The sequence below is a fragment of the Cyanistes caeruleus genome, chromosome 6 (assembly GCF_971803275.1).
Source record: "Cyanistes caeruleus chromosome 6, bCyaCae1.hap1.1, whole genome shotgun sequence".
NCBI lineage: Eukaryota > Metazoa > Chordata > Aves > Passeriformes > Paridae > Cyanistes > Cyanistes caeruleus.
The window spans coordinates 36,356,658-36,380,959 of record NC_141706.1 but is presented as its reverse complement, the minus strand read 5'-3'; the positions used below and the strand labels follow the sequence as shown (position 1 = coordinate 36,380,959).

The window sequence follows — 24,302 nt, the reverse complement described above, 5'->3', positions numbered from 1 at the left end:
CACTTTGTAGGAAGGTCAAAAACTTCAGGGATAGTCTTTTGGGCATTTTTTGTTAGTACCAAAATAGACCCATCAACAAGTCAACTCTGGAGAAGATGGACTGGGGTAAAGTACAGGCTGAATATTGAATTTCAGTAGAATTAGTTATTTGTCTTAGCCTTATTTATTGAATATGTGTGCTTCAAGTAGTACTTTACTTAGTCATAACTGGAGCTAGGATTAAATAGTATAGCAGCACCAAAATATACTTCTCTTCCCTTAGTCATGCTGAAGAACTGTTTATTTTAGAGTAATTGGGAATTAGCTTCAGATCCAGAACATCCAGAACAATTCTTGCAGTCACAGAATCAGCTACTTTTCAGACCTTTTATAAAGTGAATCACACAAAGAAGCTCTAAAAAATGTGCAAAATTTCTCTACATTTGTATGTCTTAATAACTAGTTGATATTTATTAAGCTACAGAATTTCATTCTTTTCCTGAGTCCAGTGAAAACTTTCAAACAGGTCAGAAAAGGTTACCCAGTCTTTCCCTGGAAATACTTTTTCTTTTCAAGTTGTAACTATTCTGCATGTGTATTCCTTCAGAAGAGAACAATCTCTCATTAGGTACATCTTGGCTCACACATGCATTGCATGAGTTCTAGTCTCTGTGTGCTAACACTGCATCAGATTGTCAGTTCCTCTGTGAAATATTTTTTTTCAATTAACTTTGGGAGCAATTGTTTTCTTATTATGCCATCTTCCAAGGCCAAGTGTTTTGTGGGGTTTTTTTTCAAATTCTGGTAACTTCAATTTGTCATTTCTTTAAGATAGGGAAAAGATGTGCATCCTTCTCACATTAGAAGTCCAAAACAAATCTCTTGTTTGAATTCTGATGCAACACAAGATGAGGGTTTTAGGGTTTGTTTAATGGTTTGGGTTTCTTTTACCTGTGGCTATGTAGTTGCATCTGTCTTTCATCCAGTGTCTTCAATTAGAAATTACTGTAAATGCTCCTCTACAAAATTGTTTGCAGGCTATATTTTCAATATATCTAGTTCTGGTTTGGCACTGATGCTTGTCGAGTTTGTTGGCACCTGGTGATCATTTTTATGTCTTGCTGAAGATGATGTCAGAAAAATACTGACTTCCCATCTCCATTCAGTCTTTTTTCCTTAGGGCTATTAGTTCCTATTACATATGTAATATGTAATTGACTAAATATTGTTTCTCCATGAAATGGTTTCAAAAGTTAAACTGTGCATCCTGTAGGCTGAATTTTCATATAGTCTTATGTGTGTTGGAATTTGTTTTTATTTTGTTCCTCTTCTTTAGTGTCTTAGTCCATTCATATATTAACCTGATTTAATCAACAGCTCAGCTATGGGCTTCTGTTCCTTCACTGACTCTTGATGTAATAAACAATCCACATCATTTATTGCTGTGTTCTTTTCTGATGAAATAATCAGCAGTTTTAAAAATCTACCTGTAAGGACAAACAGCAATCTTCTTGTTGGCTCTTTCTTATTAAAAAACTTAATGATGGTGTAGCAAAGTTCAGTGCCAGATGAAATAGGAGATAGGTGATGCTATTTTAGAACAAAAAGGGTTTGATTCACCCTTCCAGGTCTATGTATTTAAGGGCACAAAGATGCACTCATTCACTAGTCTGTCCAGAATCCATGTGTGTGTACCCAGCTGGTCTGGTCAGGATAGCTTGAAATGATGGAGAGGATGTGGAGCACCAGCTGTGACCTTCTCCACAACTTCTCTAGCATCCTTCATATGCTGGTGTCCATTAAGTCAGTGTTGGATGCATCTTTTGACACTTTCTAGAACCTGACAGTAAAGGGGAAATATCCTCTCTGTATGTCTCTCCATGTGGTTGCACCTCTTGAAAACGTTAGATCTTCTTGCTGTACTGTGTTCTCCTTATGTAAACCTGCTCTTTATCATTCTGATTTCATCTCAGCAGCTCAACTGTTTTGGTTTGTAAATCATTTTAGGTTGTCTGGTTCTACTGATTGCGTATCCCCCGAAGCTGCATGAAGTGCTAAGAACTAAATGAATTACCAATCTGCGTGGCATGAGCATTTTTGTGTTCCCTCTGCTATGCTTTCTGGTGCATCCCCATCCATACATGTCCTTCCTTTTCTCTGCCACTCATAATGTCTGATAGACATTCAAGGAGAGTTCTTATGCTGAAGTCTGTATTACCTTGCTATTGAAGCAAGCATGTCCCAGTCTGATACCGTGTCATGCCTCTACAGTTTTGCATCATCATCATCATCATTTCATGCACATAAATGCTGGTTTTGGCTGGGGCAGAGCTGGTATGGGGCTACACAGCACTACAGCAAGCAGCAAAAGCAGAAAGCAGCTACTAAGGAGCACTAGACTAATGCACAATCAGGCAAGTGAGCCCCCTGACAATCACAGGAGCCTGCTGATTATTTGCTGAACAGAAATAACAGCTATAAATTCAATCTAGCACATTTCAATCAAATCTGTCATTATCTCAAACGCTTTGAGCTCCGTGTATGATGCCTGTTGTGGTTTAACCTCAGCTGGCAACCAAGCCCCCTGCAGCTGTTCACTCTCTCCCTAACCCGTGGGATGGGGGAGAGAATCAGAAGAGTAAAAGTGAGAAAACTTGTGGGTTGAGATAAAGACAGTTTAATAGGCAAAGCAAGAGCACACACAAGCGAAGTAACACAAGGAATTAATTCACTGCTTGCCATGGGCAGGCATGAGATCATCAGCCATCTCCAAGAGAGCAAGGCTCCATCACTTTTAACAGTTGTTTGGGAAGACAAACACCATCATTCCCAGTGTCCCCACCTTCCTTCTTTCCTCAGCCTTACATGGTGAGTGTGACCCCATATGGTGTGGGATATCCCTCTGGTTGGGGCCATCTGCTCCAGCTGTGTCCCATCCTAAGTTTCTGTGCACCCCCAGCCCACTTGCTGGTGGGGTGAGGAACAGAAAAGGCTTTGATGATGTTGCAAGAACTGCACAGGAGTAGAAGAACCATCTCTGTATTGTTGGCAGTGTTTCCAGCACTGCACAGACCTGTTTCCATCCAAAGCATAGACCTGTGCCAGCTACTGTGAAGATTATCTGTGCCCCAGACAGAGCCAGCACAATGGGCAACTGAAGGTAGTCAAGCAGCAGGCAGCCAAAGCTGATATTTAGACTAATAAAGCTCTTTCAAGGCATGCATATTCCAATGATTAATGTATCATCTGCAGGAAAAGTTTCCTGGTTTCATTGCAGAAGTAACATCTATCTGATGCAAGATGTGAGAGGGAAGCAAGAAGCACAGACATTGCTTTTCTCATGATGTAAATATGCAAATCCCTTCAAGTGGTAGGTTCTTTAGCAAGTGTACTAATAGTCCCTGAAGTCCAGTTGCACCTTTGAAAGGGATTTTAGGAAATAGAGAAGTTGAAAGTAAATGGCACCTACTGGTTCTGTGATCTTAACTCCTATTTTGTGCAGTATCTAATATTGTTTGACAGTACATCAGCTGATATCATCAAAGATCAGTAAACTAAAAATAGTTTTTCCCTTCTGCACAGCTATTTCAAACCTTGTTTTAGAATATCACTTTTGAGAATTGGTCAGTCTGCACTCAGTTGCCTTTTTTGCCTTTTAACTGAAATATGCCAATTCTTTCTTCTGTTCATTCCTCAGCCAGACAAAAGGAATGCATAAAAATTTTCAGCTTTCATTTTCATTAATTAACTCAGTCAAGCTCCCTCATTTTTATCCTTTAAAAAAAAACCACATTACAAAACTCATTTAGTTTCATTTTAAAACGTAAAATGTATATTATCTCTTTGTAAGGGGCATTTATGAATAGGGTAGAATTTTATTCCTTTGTTTTCAACAGTATGTTTATTTGTTTGAAAGGAAAGGAAGTGTTTTTTTCTGTTTCTAATCACTTGCACACCATCACTACACATTACTGGATATGAATCTCTGTAGGCATTTATTGATATTTACATTTACTGAAACCTACATACATTTCAGTATGTTGCTTTTTATTTAAACTAGCAATATTGGAGAAAAAGCCTATGTGGAAAAAGCCTATGAGAAAATAGGGATCCTTAAGGTGGGACATTCAAAGCACTTACACTTGGAACATATTTCTTTCCAATGCCTGTGCTGGAAACAGAGCCTCCCACTTGATTACCTTACAGTAGATTTATAGAAATAGTTCTGAAAGAAACAGTAACAGGTTTGGCAAGGTTTCAAACCAGCTGCTGGCTTTTTTTCAAATTTGCACCATTCATTGCAGTTTATTTCCTAAGACTGACTTTTTCTTTTCTATGTAGTTTTTCAAAACGTGAGGAGCACCTTTGAGCAAGGAGCTCTCATGTGTTTGCATGGCAGTTCTTTGCAACACGGTGTTTGCATTATGAAGTTTGTAGACAGCCTCGTTGGACAATGGTTTCACTCAGCAGCACTGTTAGTATGGACAAACATTGACCTTGGCCATTTACCAGGTTATTGTTAGTACTTGGCCACTTAAAAGTCATATTGTTTTAAGCTTCTGCAAAGTGAATTGAATACCAGGTCTTTCCACCTTTACCTAATCTTCTCATGTTGTCCTCTCACTGCTTTAATTGTTTCCTGTGGCTTTAGTGGATACGCCCTTTCCCCGTATCCTTACCAGCCCTTCCGCTCCTTTTTCATAGTTGAACTCCTCAGGATGTATAAATGTGAGGAAATACATGTGACAAAATGTGTTTACACAGATTTTCCAAACACAACCCTTTCTAGTCAAAAGGATGAAATACAGACTGTTACAGATAGTGAAAAGAAATCTTCAAAGCACTTGTCTTCTTCCCTTTAAAGTCCCATTGCCCCATCTATTTTCAGACAGGTGAGATCTTCCCTGTTACACTCAACCCCAGTGCAAACATCTCTCCCCTAATTTTGGTGCTTGAAGTGGTAAAAAGGAGCAGATATTTGCTTTAGAACCCTACCAGAGAGCTGGTTTGCTTTCTCATCAACCCATCCCATCATCAGGTCACTTCTAAGTGACTTCATTGCTGCAACAGTTTTCTCTGTGACCATGAAGGTATATTTGATAGGACCTAGCTTAGTGTTTAAAGGACAGTGTCTGTCACTAGGTGTGCTATAACCCTATATCTGCTGCAGCTTTTAAAATTTAACTTCAGCGTAGGACAGCAAGGCTAAACAGCACTTTCAGAAGTGAATTGTCAGTTTGGGAAAGGTATATAAAAAGAATACAGAACTTCACTACCCAGGACGAGGTTGTTTTTATTTTTTCTTTAAATATGACTCTTCCTGTTTGCCAAGACAGATTTCTGATATATGGGATAGGTGTCTGGGTTTGGAAGAACTCTACCAGGAGCATGAGGTGAAAATTCTGCTTTCTTTTGTAGGGAAAGCTAGAGAATCACTGAGGCTGCAGGCATAGGTGAGGAACAAAATGTGCCAGCAGACAGTGAAAAAATGATCAAATGGGACTGAAGTGAGAGGATTGAAAGTACTGAATTGAGGAGAAATTGGATGTAAAGGTTGAGTGGTAAAGGACTGATATATACCAAAGCAATATTTGTGGCTCTTGAGTGAAGAGGCTGCAGGACTTGGAGTGTTTGAAGAAGAGTAGGAAGTAGCTTTGATGCAGGAGGTGGCAATAGCATTATGAGAAAAGGAAGGGCTGTGGTCAGGAAGAAGTGTCTGAAAGGCACCACTGAGCAGGTAGAAGGGTTTACAAAACTTCAGCTGTGTGACAGGAGAGTTGTCCACTGCATAGTGACAGTAAGGACCCAGCTCTCGTACGCCCAGATCTCTAGTTTAAATGAGATTTAGGACATTAAGTCACTATAAATAGGGACACACTATGTAATGTTTGTATTTATTGTAGTCTTTCTTGCCCTGGCTGTTCATTTTACCTACCAACTTTTAGATTTTATTTTTGAATAATAAATTTCACTGAAATCAGTAGATATTTTTAAAGAACTGACACATGTTGGTGTAAAATTACCAGTGTACAAAGTCTCTTGTGTAAGGACATGGTTACATTATCTTTGCCATTATGTGTATTAACAGAGCATTCAATCTAGTGTTTGTAAACAGTAAGAAAATTGCAGTACTTTTCAACACTGCTTGCTCCATCTGCCCCATGTTTATTCCTACATCTGCACATGGAATAGTGTGAGTAGTAGTACCCATTTGAAGAAAAAAAAAAGAAATTGTAGGTAGCATGAACAAAACTTGAGATGGTATGATATTGATGTTTTATTTGCATCCATTAGCATTCACATACATTATGCTTTTGTAGGTTTGACGTTATCAAGAAGTGCAGCAACCTTAATAAAACTGCAGCCAAGCTGTGGTATAATGCACAGGTGTGAATGTATTTATTGAGAATGCATGTCATTGTTATAGGAGCCTGTATTCCCTTTGTTTGAAATATTCCCCATTTATTTAAGGAGTCCTCTCTAATTGGTGTTTCTGGCGTAAAACCGCAGAAGCAAAAATAATTTCAAGTGCAAATCTATTTTTTATGCACGGATGTAAAATTTATACATAATGCATTTTTTAACTTAAATTGATTTGCTCTATTAAAAATATATTAAGCTCTTTGTTAGCAGTAGAAACTGCTCACTTGATGTAAAACATCATTCTTATCATAGAAGAGAATTCAGGTTGAAATTTGGATTTATGTATCAGAATTTTCCCCTCTTGATTAGGCAAGTAAGGATTGTAAAACATGCCACCTAGACCAGTATTGTATTATACAATATTTGGAAGTTGACAGTCACTGTCCCTACCATCAAAGTTGTTCACAAGTTTAATTACTTCAGTAATTAAAATTACTTCTTGCCAGCCATCGAATATTTACAGTTTCTTTCTTTTGTTGTGTTTTTTGGTTTTTTTTTTAATTGGGTGTCATTACCCTTCACTTCTTTTCATTTTGTTGTATACTTTGAACTTCACTGACATTCTTTAGGGTCAGAAAATGCATTTTTCATCTTCATAAGTTTAAATCTCCTTTGGATTCAGGTCCCTTATGGGATCTGGCCAATACATAAGATTTTTTGTTCCTGGCCGATGGATATGAAATCACTGCCAGTTGGGTTATACTTTTGAGATATGTTTCTCTTTCAATATGAACTCTGTGAGAACTTGTGTGAAAGACTTCAAGAGCATTTATTTGGAATACAATGGTATAATAATATGCATAGTATAGCTTTTGTAGTTTCTCTTCATCAAATGGACCTCCTTCTCTTGTTGGATGCACTTTATCAACTGGAGAAATCTCCAAATTTTTGATAACAAATTCCTGATGGCTTCTAAATATCCCTGTTCTTTATATGTTGTATTCTTTTGAAGCCACTTCATGTGGGGGCTGTTTGAATATATTCTGATTCATATTTAGTTTCTCTTCTGGTATGTTTTTAATGGTTTTATCTTCTTAGTGTATTTATCTTTAGGATCGTTTTCATGGGTTTTTTATACATCCACCTACCTTTTCACTGAATCACAAAACACCTCTTTAAACTGGACTGGAGCTTATCCCATTGTTTTTCTTCTATATTTTGCCTTGGTAAGTTGAATAGTCATTGGGAGGAAAAAAAATATAAAAGCCATTTTGGGGTATATTGTGGAATTTTGCTGAGGGAACTGAACCAAAGTAGGAGCATCACATGTGCAGTTTTGCTCTAGATTTCCAAAACTGATCATTCCTTTCTCAGCATGATGTCCCACACTTTGAGATAGAACAGTAATTGGAAGGAAGTAATGGCAGGTAAAACTGAAAAAACAAGTGAGGTCTTATTTTCTCATATTATGTACAAACTTGTGGGTGTCACTGTTTCACATCCAAAAACTTCTTTAGAAAGGAACACCTTCATAAATATTTATTAACAATATGTAGAGTCACATTGACAATTATGATGCAAGCAAGTTACATGATTTGGGATTCAGTAGAGGATATTCACTCCAGGGCACTGCACATTCCCTAAGGCAGCTAGGTTGGGCACAAGAGAGCTTACAGCTAAATGCAGTAAGAAGCCATGGCTAGAAACTGACAGGGACTATTTTTGTGGAAGGAAACAGAAAATGCTTGTCAGCACAGTTGTCAGGGATATGTGGTATAACATACCTGCCAAAACATCTCATTGCAGACTCAGTGATGTTCCTTCCACAAGTAATATTAACAGTTTTCTTTATTCACCATTCATTTTTGATCTCTGCAGTAGTAATCAAGTGGAAGAACAGTTATGTTTTTCTTATGTGTACAGCGAATAATCTGAACTTGATTTGGATGCTGTGTAATATAATCTCTTACTTTTGATTATCATAATTCCAACATAGCGTGCCCAAGTCATCAAAAGGGTACTGGACACATTTTTAAGCTAATGCTTTAAAAACTTTCTATTGCAAGTTTTGCATGTATTCAATTCAGAATTAAGTAAGTTAATCACATCAAGATGATGTTGTCATAATGAACCGTTCATGTGTTGCCCAGGATTTTGGAAAAAGTCTGACAGAAGTTTGGCTTTTTTGGTGAATGTGGATGGGAAAACATTTTTCTGAAAGACTTGGATCCTGCAAAATTCCAATTTCTTTGTTGGTGTGTAAGTAGGGAAACTTTAGAGTAGCACAGATAGAGTATATTATCAGAAAGGGGAAGGAGTCTAAGATGGATAGTGTTAAATAAATCCAGCAAAGGTAGAGTCTCAGATTAGGTAATTGCTCAGAGCTGTTCTTCCTTTATAACAAGTATAACTGACAGATTATGTACATTAGTTACGTATTAGGTCAGTTTAGGTCTTCTAAATTCTTTTTTCTGGAGTAAAATCAAGAATAAAGATAGGTTCATTTCTCGTGTGCTCTATTAAGTAGAAAGTTGTGGAATAACACTGAAACCATATTCAAGACTTCTGCTTAGAAAACATTTTCTGTTCTCTCATCTTCTAACAAACCCATTAACCATATTTGAGCCTTCCTCTCTGCTCACTGTTTGGTTCTGGTTTCCTTGCTTCCTAAGTTTTCTTTAGCTGGCTTCCTATTTCATTCTACTCCAAATGTAACTCCACCTTGTTCTTCAGATATCAAGATAGGGATAGCTGTAGTTAATGTTTAGCTATTAACTCCTGTTGTTATTCCATTGTGAATAAGAAAGGGATGTAAATATAACACATTTATAAACTGTCAGTGCATTATACCTTCCTAGTTTCCTGGAATGTTCCCTACACAGCACCCTTCTTCCTTCATTACATTAAATATCTTCATTCATCATCTTCAGATTGTTCCAAAACCCTCAGGTTTTTCAGGTAACATTTTGCCCATAACTACTTGGTGTAGCTCCTACCTCATCTCTAAATCCACTTATTTAGCTTGTGTTGTTGTATAGATACTTTTGATTTAGATCATTTACACACATTTTTCATCATAATCTTTTCTATTTACCAGTGTTCATCTGTGATGGGGTTCTTGTGTTAGCTGAAAAACAAGGAGTGTATAATCCATGGCATTTTCTGAGTTACATCTTCTAGATCATCCTACAGTTGACCAGAGAAAGATAAAGATACACCTGAATTCCTTTCTGTGGTATTTTTCATGAAAAAGATACGGGTTTTTATTCCTGCTGTCCCTTTCCTTCTTAGTGATAACCTATTTAATTCCAAGAACATGTGTGGTATAGTTTGTGTAATACTCATGTAATTCTGATTCATCCATTGAGAAGCGTTCAAGTTGCACTCTGCAATGTTCCTGTAGAAAACATGATGTCATGTATATTAACCATGCCATGGATGTAAAGCAAGACTTAAAAAACTTAGACTATCTCCTTGTAATTTATATATGTAAGCATTTAGAACTTAATTGCTCACAATGCACACATTGTGTATATATTTCTATGTTTCTTTTGAACAAAGAAAGAAAGACTAAATAATATTAGTTATATGCACCTGTAATATCTCCAGTCTCATTTCTAATTTAATCCTAAACCTTCAGAACAACTTGAGCAGCCACAATTGGTGAGTAATGCAAGAAAAGCTTTTTCCCTGAGGGGCAATGTATATTGCTGTCACAACTTTTCCTCAAGTTTCTGTGTTATGTAGCACTTTTCTTAATGCCCTAGTTCCATGTCATTATGTGAGATTATAAGCATTTATTTTTTTCCTATTTCTCATTTCCAAACAAACCTAAATTTATTATTCATTTTAAAAGTTTCAAATTGATAAAATGAATTGCAGTTCTACTACAATGTCTTATTATCTGGGATGGTAGTACCTAACCAGGATGTTGGGGAAAGCATTTTTGCTCTAACTCATGATGTTTTTTGCTCAGATAAGGATCTTTTTCCAAATTGAGGTGCACTTTTTTTCTCAATCAGGAAACACATAGCTAATACGTAGTAACTCAGTTACTACTGCATATATTTTAATTGAATGTGTCTCCTAAAGGAGACACAGTTTATTTGAGAATGATGGTTTCTTCTTGGTCTGTATACTAGAATTGATTGGAGATTTTCTTGGAGTCCCAAGGTAACAGGAGTGTGTTTCACTTGAGGGTTCAAATTGGATGCTATTTTAATGCCATAAGACCAGGGAAGTAACATTGAACATAAAAGTTTCCAATGTATTTTGCTAATGGACATCCTTTCAGAATTAACTACTTAAATTGCTAAGATATTGTTTAGTTGCATTGTTTTCTTGAGAGTCAAATACAAGTAAAAAACCAAAACACTCAGTTGACACTTTTTTGAAGAGGAATTTTTTCTGTTTCACGTGGGTCAGGTAAAAACAAACAGGACAATTTAACTTGTGCCTTGCTACTGTGCTCCAGAGAGCTTAAAGCATAGTTGGATTTCCGACTATGGCTCATTCAATCTTTGGCTTCCTTGCTGAGATTTCTTAAAGACAGTTACTGTGATTTGAAAGGGTTCACCTCAGTTGTGTGGGATTTTGTTTTACTTAAGTTAATAAAAACTTTCAGTTCAGTCTTGGCTCAGACTAGTAGGATGTAGTTTTTATTGTCTTCTTCCTCTCTACTTCAAATGACACATGCTCACTATTTTGGTAAAAGGGGTATATTTATCAGATTAAGAAATTCTGAAAAGAGCTTTTGCTATAAATGAATGTTTTCTTTTACATGCTTCTAAAAATATGAAGCCCTTTGAGCAGCTACCTCATTTGTGTCTTCCATTCTCTGCATCATCTAGGAAAAATCATGGAAAAGTAATCAGATAGGAGATGTTGGAGGTCATATACACAGTGTATTTAAGTATTTTAAATAAAAATCTTATGTTGGTCTGGCATTAAAATTTTCTGGTTGGGCAGCATAATTTTTAACTGGGAATCTTGATAGCAGTGGCTAAAATCTCTAGGCCTGGGTCAGTAGGAAGCTGTATTGCATTCTGTCAGGTATCAGTCTTGATACTTGCATTCTCCCAGTTATAGCATACTCTGCTCATATGATTTGTAGAAAGATAGGAAGGCTTTTTCTTCAGTTAGAGTTTTAGAATTTCATTATTCTTAATATCCAAATCAGCTAAGTAACATGTATTCTTTCAAAAATGCTAGTGAATTCAGCATGTAACATATGTGCCAGATTGGTAATGTACTGAGAAAGAACTGATCAACAAAGCAAGTTTAAAATGCCATGATAAAGTGTCATTTACTCCAGAAATTAGAGTCTGTGTCTTTGTCCTCTAGAGGTGTCTCAGAGAGTCAAATTGATGTCTTGCATGTACTGCTAACTGATTGTGTGGAAATTTTTTTAAGTTCACTTTTTCTTTATTCTTCTGTCTTTTTTACCCATCTTCCCCCATTGTAGCAAATTAGACGGCCGGATGAAAGCAAAGGAGTTGCTAGTAGAGTTGGATCCCTCAAAGTAAATATGTTTCTAACATTTATTTTGCAAGTTTTCTTCTATAGCCTACACTTTTCCTTTTGAAGGGGGAGGTGTGGGGAGGGAGGGAAGGGGCTTTTCCATTTCTCACCATCACATCATTTTTATTTCAGTATTCCTATTGCTGTTGGGTCACATTTTGTTTGTTTCTGTGCTACACATAGAACAACCTATTGAAGGCAGGCTGCCAGTTAGGTAGCTCTGGATGTCACTAGAAGTAAGAGATAGTAATAACCTTTTTAAAGTGCCTGTAATTTGGTGATCATGATTAAACCACTTCTCTGATCTGCCTGTTACATGGAGAAGTGATTTACTCATCTTCCAACTACTGCTTCCCATCTTGAAACATAATTAAACTTTTATGGTGTTCTCACTTTATGCATTTAATTCTGCAAAAGACCATTACAAAAGAGTTTAATATTTCATATATATATATGTAGCCTTTCAATTAGAAAAAAAAAGAAATCAAAGTAGATAAAGATCAAATGAAAGATATTCAGGAGACTAATAAGAATGGAGCCACTGTTTTGCTGATAGTCAGTACCTTCTGCCTTTTCATGTTTGTATAAACGTAGACAAACGTTTAGATTGCTTAGCAGAACAGGCAGATATCTAAACCAGTACCCACCATACACACAGTGTTACACTCTGATAAATGTTTTTGAACCAAGATGCTGATCATACGTAGTCCAAACTATTTTGATCTCAAGAGTTGCCTCTATTTCAGCTGTCCAATTTTTCACTTCTTTTCCTACTTTATTTCCTTTTAGCACCTTCTCAACCTCTAATTATTTCTTTTTTTCTTCTGCATTCTCCTTGCTTTTCCTGTCTTATTGGTTTATGATCTTTTGTTTTGGTTTTGTATGTAAGTGTATTGCATTTGTTCCAGGACAAGCCATCCTCTCTGTTCTCTAACACTGTTCTACGGCTGCTCTTTGTGAAAATGTAATTTCACTGAGCACAAAGAAAGGGAGGGAAAGGATTAATTACACACCTCTTTCCGGTAATGCCTCCATTTAAATTGATCTTAGCATAGAAAATAAGCCAGTTGCTACTTGTTTATACAAGTTGTAGCTAGAGGCATCTGTAGCATTCCTCACTGTCTGTGAGGCTTTATCTTTTCATCTTGTATTTTGGGAAGATGTTTTAATTAGAGTGTAGATGACAAGAGCAGTGTACATGAGTGGAGGCTCTGTTTCTGTGGGAGACATTGAGGACCACTGAATTCACATGGATAAAAAATACAAGACAGCCACAGTTTCTGTGCTGTTTTTGAAAACTCTGTTCATGATTGCAATGACCCGTGCATTTTAAGGCATGGGTCATCACATGCAAATCTAGATGCATAATGCATGCACATATGAAGAAGATGTAGCTTGTTTAGATGGTGGGTTTCACCTGTTATTATGAAGACCCATTGATAGCTCATCTTGGATTAATATTTCTTCATCTGATTTAATTCCATGACCTAAAATATATATGTGGACAGAAAATCCTCCTTATATAAAATGGGAAATCCTAATTGAGGTTCCCAATCGTGAAAGTTTACCTCTAAAAATTCTTTTTATGAAAATAAATTCTAGAACACAGCCTTACTAATAAATAAGCTAATAACTAAATAAACAATGTAGCAGGGATTCAGTAGCTTTAGAATTATAGTTCCCTTGCTTTTTTTTTTTCTGTAGTGAAAAAGAGCCATGTTAAGCAAAGATATCTTGCTTCCAGATTCCATGTTTACTGAGACTTGTATGCCTCTGTTGTTCAAAGCACTTTGATGTCTTGAAATGTATTGGCAGAGGCAGTGAGAAATGCATTATGCTATGGTTTATTAAAAACAAAATAAAACAAAACACAAAAACAAAGAGCAAAAGAAAAATGAAGGAGAAAAAACTGTGACAAGAGAACAGGTTGCTTTTTCAATTCATTTTCTGATGTTTACATGTAGCTCCATCGAAAGCTGGAGGAGCTCAGACATCACCCAGAAGGCAATGTCAAAGGATGCTTTCTCCAAGTAAATGTACCATTTCACTCGGTGGTCTGATTTTTTTTAAAAACTTCTGCTGGCTGGTAACACCAAATCTGATTGGTTTGTCCTCTCATCCCCATCTTTTTCCTTTCTTTCTCTATTTCTTCCTTTGTGTTTTCTTTCTTTTCTAGCTGGGGTTTCATTTTAATGTATGTGAGAAACCTGACCTGATTGACAGTTTGTTGTAAAGAACATCCTACTGCATTTTAATGAATGCTAATCAAACTGCTTGACTTTACAGAAACTAAAAAAAAAATCCCTTTCCAAAACTGAAGTTGCATATCTCGAAGTTTCCTGAATATTGAACTTAGCAATGCATAAAACAGATACCCTTAATTTCAAAAATAAAAATACCTTCTGCCAGTGATCGGTAGCCTTACCTAAACCAAAAACTATGGCTGATATAAGGTAACCCAAAAGCATATAGGTTCACATGTACCTCTGTCTTTGCCATCAACCTTTTCAAGTCCCTGTTTTATCTCACAAAATAGGTCAATATTTGGTTGAATGACAGCTATGCCAATTTTGTTGCTTGTTTTTTTAGCAGACTAATGCAAAAAATATGGCAGCATATTTCTTCTCTGTCACATTTGTTCTTTAATGAAAGAAAGTTGTGGAAAAAGAATTAGAATCCAGTATATCAGTCATGACACCCTATAAAGTCACCAAATCTTTACAGAATTATTTAATAAAGCAAGTCAAATCCAACACAACAAAACAGACAGCAGTACCTCTTGTTTAGTAGTACACCTCATAAACTAAGAACAGCTTTTCAGAAATTCTATATAGAAGTGTTTTTAAGCCACAGTATTTTGCATATAATGAAAATTAGGAAAAGTTGGTAGCAGAATGAATGTGAAAATTAGTAACACTTTATCCCTTTGCACATCCATCTAGTGAAGGGTCTCTCAATAATTTCTTTAGATTCATATCCTCTTTGTCTTCCATACATATGATTGTTGTCATTCTCAGAACTGTCATTCTAATGTACAATTCACTAAGGTTATAAGATAACCTTATTGCAAGATAATTTTTGTAATGAAAATGATTTGATAATTTTTGCCCCTTTTGGGCACTTTTGCATATACAGCTTTGTATCTGACATATAGTTGATTACTGCTTATTGTCAAGTAGAAATTCTTGAGTTTATAATATTTTGCAGGTCAAATACAAGGAAATCGAGCTGCTAATATTTTGCAGTATTCTATAAAACAAATTTGATTAAAGGACAGTATCTTTTCATTGGCGAATCTTATAGGAATCAAGTTTTGGGGGAAATAAACTGTGTCATCTTTTAGATTTGGTGATAACTCACAATCAAGACAAAGCAAGTTATTTTAAGCTACTTATTCTTAAATTCCTGATTTAATACTTAAAAAATAAATGTAAAGCCAGAAGTAAAATCCAAAATATGCCATGAAACATGGTACTACAAAAAATATGTTCTAATCATACATTATTTCACAGAATGTCACATGGGGAAAGATTTCAGACTAAAAGCTGTGACTACATTAGCCATGGCAGCATGACAACAGGAGCTGTCATGAAATTGTCCTGTTCCTCTGTGCCACTTTTATCTGTTACTTCATGACCACACCCTCCATGATGGAACTCAGTCAGTTAGTAAGAAATGTAAGCAAGTAAATAAAGAAATATTCCATATATTCTTCATATGCCTTTAAGTTTCCTAAACCAAGCAGAACACATTGCTAAAATTTACTGCTTTGTCACTGCTGCTCTGATTCATGCAGTAATAATGGATGTTCTAGATAAGAGCATTTTAAAAGACAATATACAAATGACTGATCAAAGAGAAGAAATAGTGAACAATTGGAGAAAAAGAAAAAATGAGGGATCTGTTAATAGTTCATTTTGAAAATAATTTCCATTTTTTCCATACTGCTTTTGGAAAGGGTTTTAGATGTAGGTTTTTGATACTCCTACAACGTGGCAAAAGTATTGAATGGTATGGGAGGGGGAGCATGTCGTATCTGATGGCCAGCCCCATAATGGAAATTGAAATGCTATTGCATAATACCATTAAGGTGGAACCTTTATTCCAGAATGAATTGCAAAGACATTCTTTCCAGATTAAATTCAAAGGCCATTGGAAATATGTAGGAAATGCTGGAATTCTGCAGAATATCACAGATGCCACCAAAAGTTTAGAAGTCTTTCCAGATATCTGAAATAAAATTGATGAATGAAATGAATGAAAATTTAATTAATTAAGGAATTCTGGGGGTTGAATAGTTTTCTTTTAGTATCAGCAGTAATATAGCCATTTACAAGGAAGTTATGCTGACCTAAGGTTTGGTTTTGCATTTCTTCATGAGGAATTCATTCATCTTGCAGTTCTTTTCATGACTTAATATTTTGATCCCTTGCAGTGACCAGTTTGACACTGAACTGTTTAGAAAACTTAGTGTTCTGTCACTTGGACATGGTAGCATTCCCCCATGCTGAAATTTATGTAGCAGTAGCACGTAAGTGCAATTGCTGCTGACATGATCAGCAGGGAAAGAGTTGACTTGGCTCTATTTTATAACCCATAATACCTCCCAAAATTGATACCCTTCTACAAGTGTGGAATTACTCTGAAATTCAACAGAACAATACTGCTTCAATCTTTGCTTTGAAGATTTTTTTTTTAGCTCTTTTGGCTTTTGGGTTTATTTTTTATTTTTTTGGTTGGTTGGTTTGTTTTAGGTTTTTTTGTAACTGTACAGCCTGAGAATTTTAAATACAGGTTTAATTTCTGCAGAAAAGTATTATGGAAATCCCATGAGAAAAAAAAAATTATCCAAGTACAGAGTTCCCAAGTAATATGCCCAACTATTTTTGTGTGGCTTTTAACCAGTATGGTTGAAGTCAAAGATTCTGGGTTTTTTTCAGGAAAAATGTTCCCTGAATTTATAACAGTGGCCAAATACTTTCAATAGATTCTGTGAAATGGAACCAAGATTCTCAGTTTTCATACAGACCTGTGTGCCTCAGAGTCTATGGTCTCCTGCATGCATTTTCTGTCTTCCTTTAAGTACCTGCTTTCTTTGGCCATGATGAAGGATTAAATTTACATGACTCTTACTCTTGATTCTAATACTCAGTAAAGATCTAAGTCAAGCCAGTAACGCCTTCAGACTGAAAGCAAATTACTCTTGCAGCATTTGAACCAGGTTCTCATTTGGTGTAAATAGCTCTTTTTTAAAAGTGTTCTCACAGTGGTGAATTTCTGTGACTGACAGTTTGACCCCTTAAATTGAATATTTGCAAGGGAAAAGAGCCCAAATGCCAGCACATTTGCTTTACCCAACATAATACATAGGAGTTGTCAGGTAGCATAAAAATAAGGAGAGCTGCCCCTTCTCTCAATTGGACAAGACAGTCACTGAAGTTCATATATGACAAGAAATTATAGGTAGAGTAGGTGATAGGTTGCAGAAACATCAAAGGAGCTTGGAAATATATTGATATTTAATTTTAATAACGCAGAAACACTACACTTAGAAAATCCCAAAATCAGGCAGATGCTTAAAAATGGAGACCAGTTAGCATAAAAAGCAATGACATAGAAATGATCAGGAAATTCCAAGTGTGCAGAAGATTAAACAAACACATTGTGTGATCCTATTGAAGATAAACAGCAGTCCCTGTGTGCTGTGAGCATAATCCTTTCCTCGAGAACATTAGGTCAGTTTGGAACTACAGCACTTCAGTGTACCTTTGATTTCATCATTCTGAGAAAATGAAATGAGGGTCTAGACATGTATGAATAAGGAAACAAGAATTTGAAGTAAGATTAGGAGATTAAGAGAAATTTTGTATGTGTGTGTTTTTGAGCATAGAAAGAAAAAAATAAAAAACAGAATAACATATATTATATATTATATAATAAAATATAAGATATAATATAATAAAATGTAACAACTGGTATCTTATTGAGGGGAATATTGTGATTTGCTTCTATAGAACTGAAACTATGAAAAAGAAAATACAATATTACTTAAAGTTTTTTATTCTAATTGGAGTAAGACTGAAGTTAAATGGTTCCATTATTAATGAAATTATGGATAATTAGATTATAGGATTCTTTGACAAGGAGAGTGATAGCATTCTACTTAGAGCAGTTGCCTAAGAGAAGATTAAAGTGCACAAATGTGTAACATGCCCCTTGTAAGTTGGTGTGAGGAGGAGACAATGTGAACTAAACTCTTCAGATTTTTGTGGAGTATAGTTCCAAACCTTCTGATCATTATTGTTTCTGTGTATCTACTTGCTGATAAGTAAAAAACTGGTGCTCTGATGATTCTTGCTTATCATTCGTTCTTTGGATCCTGCAAAACCGAGGCTAATGTTTTTTTCCATGCTGTTGAAAGACAAACCATGGGAACAATGGACATTATTTATGAAAATCTTGATTAGAGTCTCATCCAAAAGTCTTAGGTGAATAGCTGTACCTGTTCAGAGCAAAAGCCCACCTTACCTTTCTTAGAAAGATTTCAAAGCTGCATTTCTAGAAGCAGTTTTGCTTTGTCAGAAGAGGATCTTTCTTTTTCTTTTTTTTTTCTATAATTATAAAATAGACTGTTTAAGAATAACAGTTGACTTAAAACTGTGTTTTTCAGTCTTGCTATTTGTTTGAAGGAATGTTCTATTTTTGTCTTAATACTTCTACAACTCATCTCAGTTTAAGAAAACATTTCATCAGTTGAAGAAAATGCTGAGTGTTTTTGAATATTTAAGATGATATGAAGTGATTCAAATTTCCTTAGTAATGTTATCTAGAAGAGCAAATGAAATACAGAATACCAGAAAGGAGCAAAAATTTTTATGGATTACTAAAACTTTTCAAGGAAATGAAAAAAAAAAAGTTGTATATTTAATGGAGACATAAATTAGCACAGACCAATGTGACTGTAGAAATTTCCTGGAAGTGATATTTTGTATTTCAATGAAAAAATGTGAAATACACATTTAAAACTGAAAAATATTCTTGAAAGACTTCTTATGAATATTATGTTCTCTGCTCAGTCCATCATATACCTAAGTGAACAAGTGGTCACTAATAACCTGTGTGGGAATCTTGCTGGATTCATCTTTACCACAAATGTATCCAGACTGCTGTACAGTTTGTTAAGTCTAAAGAAGTTTTACTGAGGCTTCTGATAATTCATTTTTCACCCCTAGAAAAAAATCAAGACATGACTTTTAGTACATTTATAAGAATATTTTGTTTTTTACATTTCATTTATTAGACTGCTTTTACTCCTTCAGACAGTGAAAAATGAAATATTTTCACCCAAAGAAAGGATTTCTCTATAAATTCCTGGCAAGTCCTTTTTTAATACTTGAATTATGTCTGAGTGATCAATAGTTTAGTATAATGGCTATCATGTATAAACAAAATGTGTCTTAAACAATCAGTAAAACTGTAGGTTACCAATTAACTTGTGTTAACTTGCACTGAAAGCTCTTGACAGTGGACAGAGTCCCTCAAGAATCAGACACATGACATTGCTTAGGGGAATAATCTGCAGATTTCTACTGACCTATATCTGGCCATTAGTCATTGAACTTTGCAAGTTATTCTGGTTTTTGGGGCAGTGAGATTGAAGAAAAAGCTCCCTTGTCAAAGTGCTGCTTCTGAGTACACAACAAATAAAGATATTTGTAGCCTCTTATGGGTTTTCACCCATAAGATTGTATCTTTTATAGAATATAAATATTATATAGAATAAAACTAATACTTGTAAATGAAACAGTTCAATAAAAGTTTCATCCTAGGATACCTTATTATCCTAATAATAGTGTTGTCAGATATCTAGAGGACCAAGAATTTATATTTGTCTTCAGATTCATCATTAGTTTTAATTATTTTCAAATTAAGTACTTTCTTTTTTTTTTTTTTTAAGAAGCTTCCACCTTAAAAGGCATAAATTTGAAGTTTCTGAAATAGCTGGTCATGGAAACTTTATGAACCCCCTGCCACTATCTCAGTGCTGGAACCACCTATACAGAAAACCTTCTGAGACCCTTACTGTGCCACCATTTCTTTTTTAACAATGTTTTCTTTTCCCCACTGCACAACCAGGCTCGACTCCCTTCGTGCTCATCCACCTATAGTGTTTCTGAGGTATACTTTGCACGTGTTCTCTCACACAGTCGACCTGCTCACCCATCACACTTTTTTGATTTTATTTACTTTTTTTCTTATTTTTTTTTTTGCATTGCACTGTGCACAAGTGGGGAAAAATCAGCTGGGGGGGCAGATTTTGCATGATCAATCTGCAACCATGTTCAGCGTGGTTTTAAAATCACTGTAGCAGTCTGGGACCACCATGATGTATAGTCCAGTAGCTAGGCAACTACAATATAGCATATGAGCATAAATTATATGATAGAAATGTTCTTAGTTATCTCTTACATTAAGTAATAATAACAAATTTACAGATGTTGAGGCCGCAAAGTGCTTCACTTGTTAGTCTGACCTGTTTTTGGACAGTGAAACTGGAAGGACTCTGTAAAAATGGCCATCAGGTTATGATCACTAATTACCTGTCTAGATATAGGTGGGTTTATGATATCTGAAATTCATTATTAATTCCCAAAGCTCTGGCTCGAGTCACTACCTGCCAAAATGCATGTACCATTTCAAATACTTCTGTATCAGCTTCATGACGGTCTTCTATAATTTGGTATAGTATCATCTTATAAGAATTGAAAATGAAAATACTTTCACTTGTAATTAGAATGGGGAAGAAAGACAAAATACCTTAAGATAAACTAGAATTCACAACATCATGGGATAAAACAAAGTTTATAAAATACTGTAAAATTACTTCCATGGCCTGCTGTGTAAAGATTAGGTTTCAGCATATTATTATAATTGATAAATGGATGAGTACCAAAAAGATGGACTTAAGGTTTCCTGCTATACTGAATCAGTCATGAGTCTGTGTTTTAAAAGAATCCCTCAAAGGTGACAAGATCCCATAAGAAGTTAACAGTTTGCGCTGTCCTTCACACTGTGGGCCATGTTCTAGATCTGATCTGAATGATAGAATTATGATCTATTCATGAGCAATAAAAAAAATCCAAATATAAAGAGCTCACCTACTCAATTGCTTTGTCCCTAAGCAGAGAGACCCGTACCTTGCTGATTGTGTGTGTAATTTGTTCTCAAAATTTTCAGCTTCTCAAGCAATCATTCCTAGCACTTCCTTATCCTTAGTAATAAAAGGTTTTCATAGTTTCAGTGTATGAATAGGCAAAAGATGTCATAGAAAAGTTCTTAAGAAAGATGCTTACCAGTTTTTCTGTCATAGATCTGTATAGATCAATAGTTGCTGTCTGGCTCTACTGGGAGACAAGTAGTTTTAAAAATAATCAAATATGTGTTCTTAAAAGCACCTGATATGTATTCTGCAGATCATTGTGCCTCATCTCTTTATTCTATGAAAGCCTTATGTTTTTATCATCATTATCATCAAAATACCAATATGGAATAAATAAGTTATATTATACTCACATGCATACACAGCCACTTTTTTCTAAGCTAATACCAGAACAATAAATTAAGTTCAGTGCTTATGGATGCAAGACAAAAGCCATCCTCACTCCGCTCTTCTGAATATCTGTGCAAAATTAAGGAGTGGATCAACAGGCATTTCATAGTTCATATCAGCAAAAATGATGAACATATTCTTACAGATGATGGAGTCAATAAGTCACTTTGTCCTGGGGTGACTTTATGGTGCTGAATTGTATCCCCATTTGTCTGTTTAGCCCAGAAATAAGTTTTGCACCTTTAAGACTGGTTCCAAGAGTGAAGCGGGGGGGAGAAGAAGAATTCATTTTTTTTCTCCTGAACCTTTAGGAAACATCCCTTTGGAAGTTCCTTTCCAAATTTGTCCCAAACCAGGACACACTTTCAGGGAAATTGGAGTTTTCTTGCTTTGCCTGCAACTTCAGCCATTTGTTCTTCACTTTATGGAGAGATCGTTGTCTTCAGAAGAAACGCAAACCAATGTATTGCAGCTGGTGACTGGTCAGCATGTATGGGTCTCCTGCTTGATCAGATTCCAAAAACTTTTTTGCCTTCTCTGAAACTACCACTGCTTTGCCATTTGTGCTAAAGAATCTGCTATCTGAAGTATCAAGGTGGCACTGCAAGACTGTGCAAGCAATTCATCCTTTATACTCTGTCCAAAGGCAAGATCATCATATCCAAACTGCAAATAGCCTTGGCTGCATGCTGAACCAGATCTTGTGATGCAGTAGCTGATCAGAATTTCATGCTCGCAAAACACACAGTACAAGATATAAAAAGCACAAGGTATAAAAAAATATGGGTACATTATTCTCTGGTGGCAGACTACCACCCTGGTGTTTTTCAGCAGAACATTCAAGCCACTGACAGATCCAAAGGAATAGATCAATTGAAGCTGAAGACATCTGTGGCAGTTGTAACTATTTGGAGAGGCAGAAAGGGATCTGAGGTTTTCTGGGGTCCATAAAGGATTTGTAGTCTGGTTTCCATATTTTTAAGAGACTCTTCATTCAAAAATGAAGATGCTTAATGTCAGGATGCATGTCAAACAATGCTCAACATCATCATCTATTATTTTGCAAAATGGGAAAAGCTGCTGATGAGTAAACAACATCTTGACTTCTAAATTATATGATAGAAAATCTCCCAAACTGAAGTATTGTTAAATCATCTCCAGAAGCCTGTCAGTAATTTTGATCATGGGAAAAAAATGAGTAATGGTGTTTTACATGATGTCTCATACCCAAGAAAAAAGAACCACATTTCTGATAGGATCTCAAGGTTGATTTTGTGTCCACGCATATTTCTGTGGTTCTTATTCCAAAAAAAATACTTTTCTTAAGCTAATTCTTAAGGCACCAAGTTAAGATCTTCTTAATTTTCTGCATCTGAGTCATCATCAAATAGCTTTGGACCTTCAGAGGATATCTGGAACAAAATGGCAAGAGAAGTGGAATCAGTGCTGAGAGTTCAGCTGAACCTGCCTTCTGACAAAGGTACAATGAAAGATGAAAGAGATAACTTCATGTAAATGATTTCAGAAATCTCCTTTTAGGAAACAGAAGTATTAGATTCATTGTAAAATTTTGTCACAATTTTAATTGTTCAGGAAAGGTCTGGAATTGAATTGACTGGCTCTAGTAGAACTCAAATTGTCAAAAAGGAAGTCAATCTATCAAGGATTTCCTGTCACATAGAAGGTCTTTGATTGAAGAAGTAAAAGATCTTCCAGCAGAAGATCAAATAGGACCTCTGTATTCTGCATTGTGAAGAATTTGAGGTAGAATTTGCTGCCTGTTTTTTTTATAGAAAACATCCTTGTAGAGGCTGTTTTGCATCTCAGAGTCCAATAATTGGAAAAAGCTTCTTTTCATCTGTTCTTTTTTATTGCCATCAGTAGCATGAGTAGAACTGCACATGTGGTCAGCTGATGCCTATTTGAGAGCAATGGGCAGAAAGATTTTAGAAACTTCTACTTACTTTTAGGTACAGAGAGGTTTGTTGAGTTGCAGGCATTATAGTATAGGAGTATTATACAGCCTCTTAGCCCCAGTCAGCTCCTTAACAATTCCACTTATCTGTAATGAGGTCTTCAGTGAAATTTAAGTGAGTTTCTTTAAAAAGAGATTTCCTTGTGTCAAGAGAAGTAAAGCTTTAATTCTCTAAAATGGTATGATGATAAAATATAAGCTTATATTCTCTTTAAATTTCCCAGCGTGCAATGAAGTTTTTCACCCTTGAAGAAAACCAGTTAGCTTCCTGCCTGTAATTTTTGTGGATGTTAGCAGGACTACTTAAATGGTTTGTCTAAGAGTTAAATTATTAATTAGGACTTATAATGACTTAACAAATGTGCAGTATAGTATGTGTAGAATAGATATTCTTACTCAGTTGTCACAAAACACAGTAGTTTATTTTTTAACAGTAGTAGTTCAATTAAAATACTAAATCAAGTCAGCTTCACTTAAATTTTTAGAACTACTCTGACATCAGCTTGTATCATAAAAATATCATTCACAATGTTAATTGAACAGATTATTCAATGAAGGTCCATAGTCTCTAATTTATAATATTGCCTTTAGATAGTGCTATGCAGCAGCACCATTTTTTATTCTCATTTGTATTTCAAACTTTCTATTAGCAACATCATTTTCTCTCTCCCTCTCTCTCCCTGTCCTCTGGCTTTTGCATGCGCTCTGTGTTTGGCTAAAAGCGTAATGAAGGAAATCTATTGATCTGCTTGTTGGAAGGATAGTGGCAACAAAATGTTTAATGCATTGCTACTCCCTGCTTTCCAAAAAATAAAGTTTTTCAAAGAAGAAGACACTCGGGTCCATAGCTTGTCA

The 24,302-nt window shown here is 35.6% G+C and overlaps 1 protein-coding gene across 31 annotated transcripts in view; it reads left to right on the top strand.

Moving 5' to 3' along the window:
* Window positions 1–24,302, top strand: part of GPHN (gephyrin) — a 277,246-nt gene that overhangs the window by 189,040 nt on the left and 63,904 nt on the right. For 10 of the 31 annotated variants that reach the window (XM_086892680.1, XM_086892674.1, XM_086892676.1 and 7 more), the window contains one exon: window positions 11,807–11,863. The exons of 16 other annotated variants lie outside the window; for them this stretch is intronic. In XM_086892680.1, the coding sequence (XP_086748806.1) occupies window positions 11,807–11,863 (57 nt within the window). Of the gene's footprint in view, window positions 1–11,806; window positions 11,864–19,998; window positions 20,041–24,302 lie in introns of all 31 variants that reach the window. 5 more of the 31 variants (XM_086892667.1, XM_086892662.1, XM_086892661.1 and 2 more) reach the window with 1 other exon arrangement.